General features: G+C 45.4%; 1 protein-coding gene across 6 annotated transcripts in view; it reads left to right on the top strand.

Annotated features, from left to right (window-relative positions):
* Positions 1-13,929, top strand: part of TEX14 (testis expressed 14, intercellular bridge forming factor) — a 188,561-nt gene that overhangs the window by 31,200 nt on the left and 143,432 nt on the right. For 5 of the 6 annotated variants that reach the window (XM_085876591.1, XM_085876593.1, XM_085876592.1 and 2 more), the window contains exon 4: positions 10,598-10,682. The exons of the other annotated variant lie outside the window; for it this stretch is intronic. In XM_085876591.1, the coding sequence (XP_085732717.1) occupies positions 10,598-10,682 (85 nt within the window). The remainder of the gene's footprint in view (positions 1-10,597; positions 10,683-13,929) is intronic. 6 annotated transcript variants of the gene reach the window in all.

The raw sequence follows: 13,929 nt of genomic DNA on the forward strand, positions 1-13,929 counted from the left end.
TTCGCTCACTGCAGATCTGGATAAAATCACAAACTGGTCCAACACGTGGAACATGTCTTTCAATCCAGATAAATCTCACACTCTCACTATGTCTCTTCGAAAGGACCGTTTAGAAACCCCCCCCCCCCCATCCACTTTCTCAACAATCCTCTGGAAGAAGTCTTTTCTTTCAAGCTTCTGGGTCTCACTATCTGCCATGACCTTTCCTGGGAAAGTCACATTTCCAACGTCGCCTCAAAAGCCAGTCGCCGACTGGGAATCCTCCGTCGTGCAAAGTCCTTCCTCGGCCCTCTTGAGCTCCTGACCACTTACAAAGCTTGTCCGTAGCTTGATGGAGTACTGCTCTCCCCTCTGGGCTGGTGCTCCTGCCTCCCACCTTTCTCGGCTTCACGCTGTCGAAACCAGGGCATTTAAGATCATCGGCATCTCCCGCAATGAAGCTGAGTCTTTGGGCCTCTCACTCAATCACTGCAGGTTGGTCGATGGTCTTTCTGTCTTCTACCGACTCCTCTCCAGCCTTGCCCCCCCTGCTCTCTCTGCAATTTGTCCCCACCACATTTCGACAGGGCGCTCAAGGTCCGCCAACAACCCCCTTCTGGTAAAACTACCAAAATCACGAATCACTGCTCATCTTCACTCTTTCATTCCTCTTTTTTCCCGCCTTTGGAATAAACTTCTTCACTCTATTCTTTCCCATTCTTCCCTCCAGGCTTTCAAAACAGCTGTTCACCACCACTCTTATCTTCCCCCATCCAAATCCTCGATCTTTTCTACCCCCGATAATCCACCCAAGCCCACTTCCTTCAATTCCCCTGCTTTCCTTCCTGAAAGTCCCTGTAATGTCCATCTTCTCTTCGCCATGTTCCCCGTCCCATCCCCATCCCTTTCCCTTCAGGTCAGGTATGGGAGCATGTGCCAGAACAGCACGTCGCTGCGTCCACTTTCCGCCGGTACTCCAGGGGCCTCCGTCTGGCCATCCCTCAGGCAGATGCCAGGCCCATCCCCATCTCCTTGAGATGAGGGTCAACCTGTTGCAACCATGAGGCACGTGGTCGACCCACTGGCCTCCTCCACTCATGAGACTCCCTCGCTGAGAGAATCTGGTGAGCAGGATCAGAGTCAGGAAAACGAGCCACATGTCCATACAGCCGCAACTGACGCTCACTGACTATGCAGGTAACAAATCTCATCCGAGTCTCTCTCAGCAACCGCTCGTTGGACACAAAATCCGACCAGCGATAGCCAAGGATCCTCCGAAGAGACCTGGTACCAAAGGAATTAAGTCTCCGTCTCAGATCCTTGGTCAGAGTCTAAGTCTCGCACCCATAGAGCAAGACTGGAAGTACCAAGGACCTGAAGACTCGGACTTTCGTCCTCCTGCACAGGTACCGGCAGCGCCACACCCCATGATCCAGTGAATCCATGACTCCCCAGGCCCGACCCAGACGTCTATTGACCTCTGACTCGCAGCCAGCAGAGACATGAATATCACTGCCAAGGTAAGTGAATCTCTCCACGACCTCAACATCCTCACCACAAACAGACACAGACAGGACAGCAGCATCCAAGATGTCACCGAAAGCCTGGATCTTAGTTTTGTCCCAAGAAACCCGTAATCCCAACGGCTCCGACTCCTCATTCAGCACCTCGAGGGCCCCCATGAGGATGTCTAAAGTCTCCGCAAAGATGACTGCATCATCTGCAAAGTCAAGGACCGAGATCTTGACATTCCCAAATGACGCACCGCAACTTGATCTCTCCGACATCCTCCCTAGAATCCAGTCCATACAAGTGCTGAAAAGTGTGGGGGCAAGTACACATCCCTGACGAACTCCAGTAACAACTGGAAATAAGTCAGAGATGGTACCACCAAACTTCACAGCACTCTCAGTACCAGAGTAGAGTTCAGACATCAGATTGATCAGTTTTGGTGGCACCCCACGAAGACCAAGAATCCTCCAGAGGACATCCCGATTCACTGAATCGAACGCTTTACAGAGATCAACATAGGCTGCAAGCAGCCCCTGCCGAAACTCTCGTCTGCGTTCGGTGAGGACACGAAGTGCAAGGATACGGTCAATCGTTGACCTCTTTGGTGTAAAGCCTGACTGCTCTGGACGCTGGTGCTCAAGCAGATGGTGGCGAACCCTATCGAGAATTATCCGAGCAAAGACCTTGCCCGGCACTGAGAGCAGCGTCACCTCTCGGTAGTTGTTGCAGTCTTGGCGATCACCCTTCCCTTTCCAGAGAGGGACAACAAGGCCCCTCTTCCAGTCAGTTGGGATGATGCCTGTGTTCCAGGCAGAGCACAAAACTGCATGCAACGACATGAGTGCAGCATTTCCACCAGCCTTGAGAAGTTCGGCATGGATGCCACAGATCCCTGGAGCTTTGCCCCGTTTCAACTGGTTCACCGCAGCCCCTGTTTCCACAAGCGTAGGTGGACCACAGTTGATTCGAGGGTCAGCAACAGGGATTGTAACACCCTTAACGTCCAACTCGACAGTTGGGGGATCAGCCTGGTACAACCGCTCAAAGTAACCGGCCCAGCGGGCCTTCACTTCAGACTCCTCTGTGAAGAGCCTACCACTCTCTGCTCGAACTGTAGTGCTCCGAGGGATGGGCTTGGATGAACGTAATGCGCGAATTCCCCTGTAAGCGGGACGAGAATCACCTGTCCACAGGTGATGCTCTACCCCCTCACAGATTCCTCGCACATAGGCCTCCTTGTCCACCCTCAGTGCACGTACAGTTTTACGCCTCAGCTCCCTGAACAGCTCAGCTCTGCCATTCAGCCTGGCCCTGCGACTCTGGTCAATGGTATCCAGTGTCCCTTGAGAGACAAAATTCTTCTTTGCCCTGCGGTGAGCTCCAAGGCATCCACCGGCAACATCAAGGACGGTGGTCTTGAAGGCGCTCCACAACTCTTCAGGACCCCCAAAGCACCCAGACCCCCCAAGTGTCCACTCAGCCTGTTCGCAAACTCCTCAGCTACTCTCTCATCCCTGAGCTTGGCAACATCCAGCCTCGGCTGGGATGGTACCATTCTCCAGGATTTAAGGTGCAGCTTTAGAGTTGCTACAACAAGCCTGTGGTCAGTATTGAGGAACTGAGCACTCCGGTAGACCCTGCAGTTCTGGATCATCCTCCAACGACCGTCAATGAGGACATGGTCAATCTCCTTTGCCACACCGCCAGCGTTGGAATACCACGTCCAGCGATGAGCTTGTGGGCGCTGAAACCATGAACCAGCCACCCTAAGTCCATGACTTCTTGCAAAGTCAAGGAACTTAGTGCTATTCTGGTTCATAGTTCCTGACCCATGGGGACCAACACACACCTCATAACCGTCCCTATCAGTTCCAGTCGATGCATTGAAATTCTCCAAGACTAGAAGTGTATCTCGTCTGGGGCACTGATCAACCACAGACTCGAGTGTGGCGTAGAATGCATCCTTCACGATGAGATCACTCGCCTCAGTCGGAGCATAAACAGAGACCAGGGAAATGACACCTAAGGAGTGACGAATCCTTAATCTCATAATACGCTCGTTGACCGGTGTTACCTCAATTATCATTGGGGTCAGCTTATTGGACACAGCTACAGCAACTCCTTGGGTATGGTAACCATCAGAGCGACCAGACCAATAGTAGGTGTAACCACCCACCATTATCTCGCCGCAATCCGGTCTCCGAACCTCAGAGAGAGCTGCAATCCCGATGTCCAAACACTTGAGCTCAGATGATAACAGAGACAGGTGATCATCCTCTCTTAGGGATAGGACATTCCAGGCACCCACCCGAAGGGACCGCCTCAGGTTAACCCAAGGAGACCGCCGTCTGGTGGACGACACCTCAGCACCACTCTGACACACTCTCCCTCAATCTGACCCAGGGATGTTACCCCGTGGTTTCCCTCATCAAAGATTGGGGGTCCCGAAGGCTTTGCCCAAATCCCGTCATCCGGTGAGCTGCCCTGCGAAGGGAAGCTGCACAGGAGGTACTCCCACGGAGTGGGTTTTCAGATTTGTTTTTGCGTTTTTGCGTTTTGCGGAATGAAGGATTTTACGGTGGCCGGAGTGCAAATCCTGCCACCAAGCTCCTTATAAGAAGTGACCCAACTGCAGGAGGACGTCCGCAGACACAGTTGGGCACTAGATATGGATGGCCGTTGGCTCACAAGGAGCTCCTCCGCCCTTTGACAGGTTTTGTTTTTAATCCTGCTGGGTGTCCATATCCAAACACCGTCCTCACCAGAAAACCTGGTGGGGGAGACGGTTTAGTCGCCGACAACCCGACCATGGAACAGGTTAGTACAGGTTTACATGGTACCTGTAGCAGGTCACAGGTCGAACCTGACCTGACAGAAAGTTCCACACAGTTCACCTATTGTGTCTGTTCCCAACCGTTTTGTCCCTTCCACTCCTGCCCCTCTTGTATCATGCCCCCTTGCTGTGAGTTGTGTGTTAGCTCTCATACGAGCCTCGACAAGGTATACAAAAAAAAAACGGCTGATCAGGTTAAACTGAAGCCCTTTCTTGTTTCCTCAAAAGGGTTAATTTGGAGCTTATGGAAGGAAACTAGTTACCCCACCTTTATTTTATATTAATAATTTATTCATGGCATACAATAACAAAAGCTAAATGATATAGAATGTTAAATCCTGTTACGTTCATTGGGGATAAGGGGTGTTGGTTTGGAGGGGAGGGGAGGATGGGTCAGACATTGGAGTTGATATTTAGACCCCCGTTAGTGTTTATTTATATTTTATACTTTTCCCTTACCTGCAACTCGGAATATGTGCTGGGAAACAAGTTGTCCCGCTTATGCAACGCTGGAAGACAGTCTTTACCTGTAGTGCCTATGACAGGATAATGTGCCTTGTCCTCATTCTTCCTGTAAAACCTGGATGAGGGGGCCGGGTACGAGGACTCCAATGCCACATCCATCCATCCATTGGGACCATACTCTGTGCAGAGCGTTGGTGCTGCCTAAGCAGTCTCCTTGGCTATTGGGCACAATCCTGGGTAGGTCACCACTCCGACACAGGATACCAGCAAGCTGGTACTCATTTTGTCGACCTCGGAAGGACGACAGGTAGAGTCAACCCCACCTGGTATAATTCAACAGCCAAGTGGGATTTGAACTCAGGATCCAATGCCACAGTGTGCCCTTTTCCCCTCTCCTCGAGATGCCTACGGGAAGGAGAAAACTCTGCCCTCCTACATAGCTGCTATGAATCTGTGAGCAGAATATGCACGATTGGTCCATACTGCTTGCCAATTGCGACACTAATTAGTGTGGAATCGGCACTGTCAATTGGCTGCCACTGTTGGCATGCACAATTTTGGCACCTGACGGAAAATGCCTCAGGGGCAGGGAAAGTGGAGGAGGGGGCATGCTTTAGAGGCTGTGATGGACCAGTTGGTGGAGGGAAGGACTGGGGAGATGGTGCATGTGAGATGCTCTTGAGGAAGTTGTGCACTTGACTTCACAGTCCATACTTCTCCTGCTGTGCAAGCTGTTCCTATCACCATCACTGCCTACTGCTGCTGCTCAACCTCACCCAGCTTTTGTGTTCATGAAAGTCCAATGAATGTGGTGCCATCGGCTTTATTTTCTGTGCTGTGAAGTGTTTATTTATTAATCCCCTATTGGTTTCACTGGAGGGGACTATAGGTTTGCTCTCCGTCTGTCCGTCTGTCAATCTCACCTGTGGTTTTTCAGACTTTTTTGTCCCATACTTTTCAACATATTCAACGGAAACTTGGCTTTATTATGATAAGTTTCAGGACATTTCATCAATTTTTCACAGAGGTATGCCCTTTTTAAACTTAGAAAATATCATATTATGCATGGGTCAGTGTTCAGTTGCCCAATTCCACCTCACTGCTTTACACGCATTGGCTGGACAGCTGGCTTGACTCCACCCCAATAAAATCATGCGCCGCCATTGCATGAAGCAGCACAGATCAGCAGGCCTCACGTCTTAGGCCTGTGTGTTAGTCCATGGCCCAGTGCAATTGGAATGATCCCAGGTACTGTCATGGCCAAAAATATTGGCACCGTTGCACTTTTTTCAAACAATGCACCATTTCTTCCAGAAAATTGTTGAAATTAAAAAAATATTTTGGTGTCCACGTATGTATTTCTTTGGTTTGCAGTGGAACAAAAAACAAATAGCTGAAAAAATTTATAAATCTTAGCTTATTCCACACAAAAATCCTAAAATGGCCTGGACAATATCTTTGGCACCTTTTAGAAGTGAGAAATAATTAGAGTTCAAGCAGGTGATTGTCCTTTACTTTGGAATTGAACTCACCTGTGGTGAGTTGTTAGTGCCTGCAATGTATAAATCACTCATTCAACCAGTTTGAAGAGAGAACAGGAGTCGTTCTGCTCTTTTGTGTCAATGTGTGTACCACAATGAGCATGGGGAAAAGAAAGAAAACTAGAGAATTATCTGAGGAGGTCAGACACAAGATTGTAGCCAAGCATGGACAATCTCAAGGCTACAAGTTCATCTCCAGAGACTTTGATGTTCCTGTGTCCACCGTACACAATTATATCAGGAAGTTTAAGGCACATGGCACTGTCGCCAACCTCCCTGGACGTGGCCACAAGATAAAACTTGATCGAAAATTGCAGTGAAGGATTGTTTGAATGGTGGAGAAAGCACCTAGATAAACTGCCAAACAGATTCAAGCTGACCTTCAGACACGAGGTACGACAGTTTCAACTCGCACCATCCGTCACCAACTCGATGAAAGGGGGTTCTCTGGAAGGAAACTCAGGAGGACCCCACTGCTGAGAGACAGACATAAGAAAGCCCAACTGGAGTTTGCAAAAACACTCCTGAACAAGCAAAAATCATTGTGTGAGAATGTCCTGTGGACAGATGAGACCAAATTAGAGCTTTTTGGAAAAGCACATCATCGCCATGTTTACAGAAAACAAAATGAAGTGTTCAAAGAAAAGAACCCCTTCTCTATATTCAAACATGGAGAAGGTTCAGTGATTTTTTTTGGGGTTGCTGTGCTCCCTCTGGCACTTAGTACCTTGAATGTGTGCATGGCATCATGAAAGCAGGAAATTACGAAGGCATTTTGGAGTGCAATGTTCAACTTCGTGTCAAAAAGCTGGGTCTCCATCGAAGGTCTCTTTCTGTGCTCTGTGTGTTAGCTCTCATACCAGCCTTGACAATGTGTACAAAAAAAAAGGTCATGGGTCTTGAAGGAGGACAATGCACCGAAACGCACTTCAAAAATCACCCAGGAATGGTTCGACAAAACACTCGAGTTTAAACTGTATTGAAGTGACCAGCAATGAGTCCAGATCTAGCTCCAATTAAACACCTGTGGGGAGATCTGAAAACAGCAGTTGGGAGAAGGCACCCTTCAAATCTGGTTGAACTGGAGCAGTTTGCACAGCAACATTGGGTCATACTGCCAGTAGAGGTGTAGGAAGCTCATTCATGGCTATAGGAAGTGTTTGACTGCAGGTATTTTGTCCAAAGGCTGTGCTACCAAACATCAAGTCCAGGGTGTCAATGATGTTGTCAATGCCATTTATTTTTATTTTCTAATTTAAAAGGATGTATTAAGTTCTGAATCAAAAACAAAGGTTCTGTAATATTAACAGTGACATAAAGAATTGTGGAGACAAAATACTTTTGTCAATTTCAACTTATTTTTTTGAGAAAATTGTGAGTTATTTGAAAAAAGTGCAAGGGTGCCAATATTTTTGGCCACGACTGTATATATAACCACAATGTATTGCCGATGCACATAAGCTGGATGCATGTTTTTGCTTCATGTATATCCTTCGGGTTTTTTTTAATCTCTGTTACCGAAGGTGAAGGAAGTTATGTTTTCACCCCTTTCTGTCTGCCTGTTTGTTAATTGCCGGAATCCTTCGGATTTCGGCAATTATGTTGGTCGGTTCTGTGTGACATTCTGTGTGTCTGTCTGTCTGTCTGTTTGTTCATGTATATCCTTCGAGTTTTTTTAATCTCTGTTACCGAAGGTGAAGGAAGTTATGTTTTCACCCCTTTCTGTCTGCCTGTTTGTTAATTGCCGGAATCCTTCGGATTTCGGCAATTATGTTGGTCGGTTCTGTGTGTCATTCTGTGTGTCTGTCTGTCTGTCTGTTTGTTTGTGTGTTTGTTTACCCTGTAGCAGCCACACCGTTTCAGTGATCATGACCAAACTGGGTAGAGACGTCGGCCATGGTCAAATTTAGACATTTGTCGTTTTGGGTGAATCAAGGTCAAGGTCAAGGTCACCGAAAAACAGAAATTTTTATTTTCGCAATAACGTCCGCTAAAATGGCCGTATCGACTTCAAACCAAATCCAAAATGTGCATCTTCCAATACTGCATCCAACTATATGTCTCATTGGGGTGTCACACCAACACCCTTCTTAGCGGTCAGGGGTCGAATGTCAGGGGGGTCAGGTCAAAACTTTCAAATTGCGATAAAAATGCCATTTCAAGTCCGATTGACTTCCAAGTTAATGATCATGACCAAACTAAGTGTAGCTCAAACTAAGTGTAAACAAAGTGTAGGTCAAAAAAAGACAAAACTCATTAAACAGAAGCACTATCGACTTATATAATAAGAACCAAATTGATTTCCAGGTTTTTGTTTTTTCAGAGATCATGGAGATATGACAAAGTTATTCTGGCAATTCCTTGCTCAACGAGCAATTTCATGTGTTTGTTTGTGTGCAGGATATCTGAAACAGTTGTGGACGGATCCCGATGAAATTTTGTGGACAGGTTTGGTGTGTGACAAGGATGAACTGATTAGATTTTGGTGAAGATCTGGATCCAGATCTGGCTACTAGAATTTTTTATGTGATACTTCACCATTGAGAGATGGGGCCAAAATCGATATAGTACTGTATAGCATGATATTTCAAAAATATATTGGGCCCGATATGTTCTCGTGGTCAGGCATTACGTGACGGAGGTATGCACTCTACCGAGTGCCCTTCTAGTTTTATTATGAAATGGCCAAAGCCTAGAAACAAACGAAACACAGTAGTTGGAGAGTTTCTTCTTCTTAATTTCTGGTTCCGGTATTGGTTCGAGCGTGTGTTAAAGCAAAGTCTTTTTTTTTTTTAATCTCCAGGTTTGTTATTACCTCTGCCACCGAAGGTGACGGAGGTTGTTTTCACCGAAATCTGTCTGTTTCTTTGTCTGTTTGTGTGCAGGATATCTCAAAAAGTTATGGACGGATCCAGATGAAATTTTGTGGACAGGTTGGGTGTGTGACAAGAATTCATTCAGTTTTGGTGAAGATCTGAATCCGGATCTGGATCTGATAATTTTTTGAGTGATTCTTCACCATTGAGAGATAGGGCTAAACCCATAAATAACACTATATCTCAAAAAGTTGTGGACGGATTCGGACAAAACTTGGTGGACACTGCGTGTGTGACAAGGAAGAGTTGATTCAATTTTGGTGAAGATCTGAATCCGGATGCAGATCTGATAAGTTTTTAAGTGATTCTTCACCATTGAGAGATTCGGGCCAAAAACGATATGTTAAATTATATTTCAAAAATGTATTGGGCCACACATGTTCTCGTGGATCAGGCATTGCGTGGAGGAGGTATGTGCTCTACCGAGTGCCCTTCTAGTTCGAGTTGTCTTTATTGGTTTCTGGTGTACAAGATATATCAGTAAATGAAAATTGCTTTTCCTTTTATTTTGCCGAATAGACCAAAACATGGTGGGTTCGAGGGTTTCTTCTTCATTTTGTTTCCAGTATCAGCTCGAGTGTGCATTAAACACAAATTTCTATCTTCTGAACGTTCATTGGGACTGGTCGGGGACATGTATTGCAAAGCAATTCTCACTTGTTAATTATTGTCAAATTCTATCCTCTGTGTGGGGCTCTTCATTTATGTTGTTTTGTGACTTCATAGATTATTCATATTTCCTTTGGAGCACGAATCCACCTGGTTCCACATCCTGTCACACTGTTTGAACTGTTTTGATAACCCTTGGGGGATTAACTTTGTGTATAATCGGCATGTGACGAGGTGTCAGACTACTTTTGGAGTGACGAGGTGTCAGGCTACGTTTGGAGTGGTGAGGCCATGCAAACCGTTGCCATTCATCTCGTTAATTCACCATTTGCGAGCAACTGCTCTGGTGTTTCATGGTCTTCTACCTGATTTGTAATCTGTTGTGGTGGGGGGGGGGGGGGCAGAAATGTGACAATACTCAACACCAAGCATGGTTTATTATGTTATGGTGTGGTAGAGAGCGATAAAATAACAGCCTGGAAGAAATAAAATCAGATGTGGTGGAAGAATTTCCAGAAAACAAAATACTGGTCCAAAACTATAGGAGGAGCAAGATTGAGCCTGAGAGGGCCCATTATGTATCCCAGGTATCCAGCCTCGACAGTGAGAATGGAATCCTGCCATCCTTGAGGCCTCCATGTGATGAGATGCTGGTCTGACAAGAGGAAGATGTCAAAGTGTATCCTTGTGGCTGGGATGTTGACACAAGGAAGCATAATGTTGTGGTTAATTTCAAAGTACTTTATCTTATTGTTCTGTATGTGTCTTTTGTGCCATTCCAGGAGAGGCCAAAGCGAGATACCAGTCCTATTGGAAAAACAGTATTTCCCTTGCGATGGGCAGCTTCTCAACCTAGGAGCTGGGATGGTATAAACCTCTCTCAATCAGTCGCCTCATATCTTGTGATAGTTTGTCAAGAGTGATAAAATAGCCTTTATACTTTTGCAATGTTAACTGTTAAATCAAGTATCTTCCTTGGCCAGTGTGTTTATTTTATTTTCTACTAGCAGGGATACCCGTGCTCCGCACAGGAATCCCGTGGATGACGGCGGGTCTGAAGGAGTATATGTCACAGTTAATTGTAAAATTGTAGAGGCTTCCACACATACACTGACACACATACATTGACACACACACACACACACACACACACACACACACACACACACACACACACACACACACACACACACACACACACTTTTAATAGTGTGGATACAATATTCACAACATAGAAATCGAACCCGATCTTGTTTATACACTGCACAGCGTTTATTAATATTCGCAAGATAGAAATCAAACTCGATCGTGTTTATACACCGCACAGCGTTTAATATTCGCAACATAGAAATCAAACCCGATCGTGTTTATACACCGCACAGCATTTAATAGCGAACGTAGTGAGCTTCATACGCAACGCGTGCACATGAGAGAATAGTAAACAACAACAACAACAACATAATACCCTGGCAATTTGGAATCCGTGTTGTCGGCTATGACCCTTTTGCTTCCGGTTTTTGTCATGGGGAATGATGCGTCCCTGGAGATAAAGGCATCGTCAGAGACATGAAAGACCCAAATATCAGACAGACATGGTGTATATTTCCTCTACTGATTTTAATAAAGATAACTCCCGCATCATCAAAAAATAATTTTTATCGTGATTTACATTATTTGATCGCTGATCCCGAATCCAGGCCGAAGTGACGTAAAAACGTTATACAGTAACAATAAAAATGGTTTTTATAACCATGGTTATAACAATAATGAACAAATAAAATATGACTTAAAGATTATTATATCATTATACGGTATAATATACATCCGGTCATTTTTGCAAGTGTGTCGAATGAATGTCATAATTCGGAAACCGGGAAGTCGGAAGTCATTGTCTTCAATTGACTGTAACATTATTTTTTTCATTCTATTGCAAATGGTGTTGGCCCCATGTCAATCGGCTGAACTTGAAAAATTAACGTTACGCAATCAGGTGATGACGTCATAATTTGGAAACCGGGAAGTCGGAAGTCATTGTCTTCAATTGACTAGCATTATTTTTTCATTCTATTGCAAATGGCGTTGGCCCCATGTCAATCGGCTGAACTTGAAAAATTAACGTTATGAAATCAGGCGATGACGTCATAATTCGAAAACCGGAAGTCGGAAGTACAATTCTTTTACATCGGGACACTCCTGGGTACATGTTCTGTCAGCATGTGAAGTTTGGTGAGGATCAGTCCAGTACTTTTCGTGTGCATAGGTCACAGAGAAACACACACACAGACACACAGACAGACACACTTTCAACTTTATATATATAGATACATGATTGATGGTCATGGAAGAGCTAGAGCAGAATAGAAAGGGGGAAACCAACAGCAGAGTAGAAGTGTGAGTGATGTCAAGGATAAGGGGAGAAGTACACATGGGGGTGATCAAGCTGCACACAAACTGAATGAAGAGGAAGGGGATTTAGCAAAAGCTGATTGAGGCAAAAAAAATAAAGATGTGTATGGAAATTTGGCAAAGTTGATTGAGCTGGCCGAAATAGCACTCTTTCATATCAATACTATAGTCCATACTCACAGTAGCTCCTAACATTGTCTGCTTCTGGAATGAAGAGGAAGAGTAATAAAAGGAAGAGAAAGGTGGGGATGAAACAGAAAAGGAACAAACCAAACAACAACTAACAAATGAAAAGGAGTGAGGGAGAGGGGGACAAAAATCACAATAACATGGAAAAAACAAGTGCCTGGGTATGGTATGGATGGGGAGACCTCAGGTAGTGGTGAATATCTGTCTTGAAGCCCCAGAGGGAAGCATAGGACTGAACAGATTGGGGAAGTTTGTTCCAGAGGTGGGGAAAAAAAGAGGAACAAATGAGTGGAAGTGAACAGTGAGCCTGTATTTTGGGAGGTGAACAAGAAGAAGGTTACTGGCAGACAGTGTGCATCCTACAGTGAGGACACCAACCTACCTGTGATGCGAAAGTAACAGACCGAGACACTCTCAGCTTCGTCGTGGAAGATCCCATTAATTTTGAGGGCTTTGCTTTCCATGGCATCAAGAAGGGCAAAGTATGAGGCCTCACCATCAGGCCATGGCTGATGGTGAGGCCTAAAAATTTTAGTGACTTAACTAATGTGAGTGTCCACAACCTCCTTTCTGATCTTGCACCCTCTGCTCTTTCCTTTCTTTGACCCCCCCCCCCCCAAGGTCTCTGCAGGGCACACATGGTCAACCATCAATCCCCTTCTGGTGAAACTATTGAAATCCAGGTTCACTGCTAGCTTCCACTCATTTCTTCCTCTTTTTACGCACCTATGGATCCAACTTCCACATTGTCTTCAATCTCATTCTTTCCTCCAGGTCTTCAAGATGGCTGTTCACCACCATCTTATGTCATCCCCAATTCAAAACCATGATCTTTTCTACCCTCATTAACCCATCGCAATCTTTCATTTCAAACTTCCAGTTTTCCCTCCTGAGGGTATTCTGTATCGATCTTGTCTGCAGTTTTGAGGCCAACTCAATCAGCTTTGCCAAATTTCCATACACATTGCACCTTGCGAGTTCTTTAATAACTGCCAAAGAGACTTTTACAAACACAACTCCTTCAACAGGTACAAGTAACAACTAGAACAGCGTTCGGTAGAGCGCATTCCTCCACCAGGCAGAACAGATTACGTTTTGTATCCCACTCGTAGGTTGGATCTGAATCCAAACCTGAAACAAAATCGAATCTGCTAGTTCTTGTTACCTCACCAACTCATCCACAACTTTTTGAAATGTCATGCTATATATCGTTTTTGGCCCCATCTCTCAACGGTAAAGAATCACTTCGGAAAAATTCTCGTACCTGGATCTTCAACAAAATCCAATCCATTCGTCTCTTTCATACACCAAACCTGCTGACCAAATTTCATCCAAATCCGTTCACAACTTTTTGAGATATCCTGCACACAAACAGATAAGGGTGAAAACACAACCTCCATACATCGCAGATGGCAGAGTTAATAACATGAAAGGACAAGATCCTTATTCCAGATGGTATCCTTATCTTTTAAGGTTGAGCAGTTGGAGTACAGAGGCGCATACATCCTATCCTGCAAAA

Source organism: Eptatretus burgeri, chromosome 4, assembly GCF_056783735.1.
Source record: "Eptatretus burgeri isolate ZD-2024b chromosome 4, Ebu_testis_v1, whole genome shotgun sequence".
Lineage (NCBI taxonomy): Eukaryota > Metazoa > Chordata > Myxini > Myxiniformes > Myxinidae > Eptatretus > Eptatretus burgeri.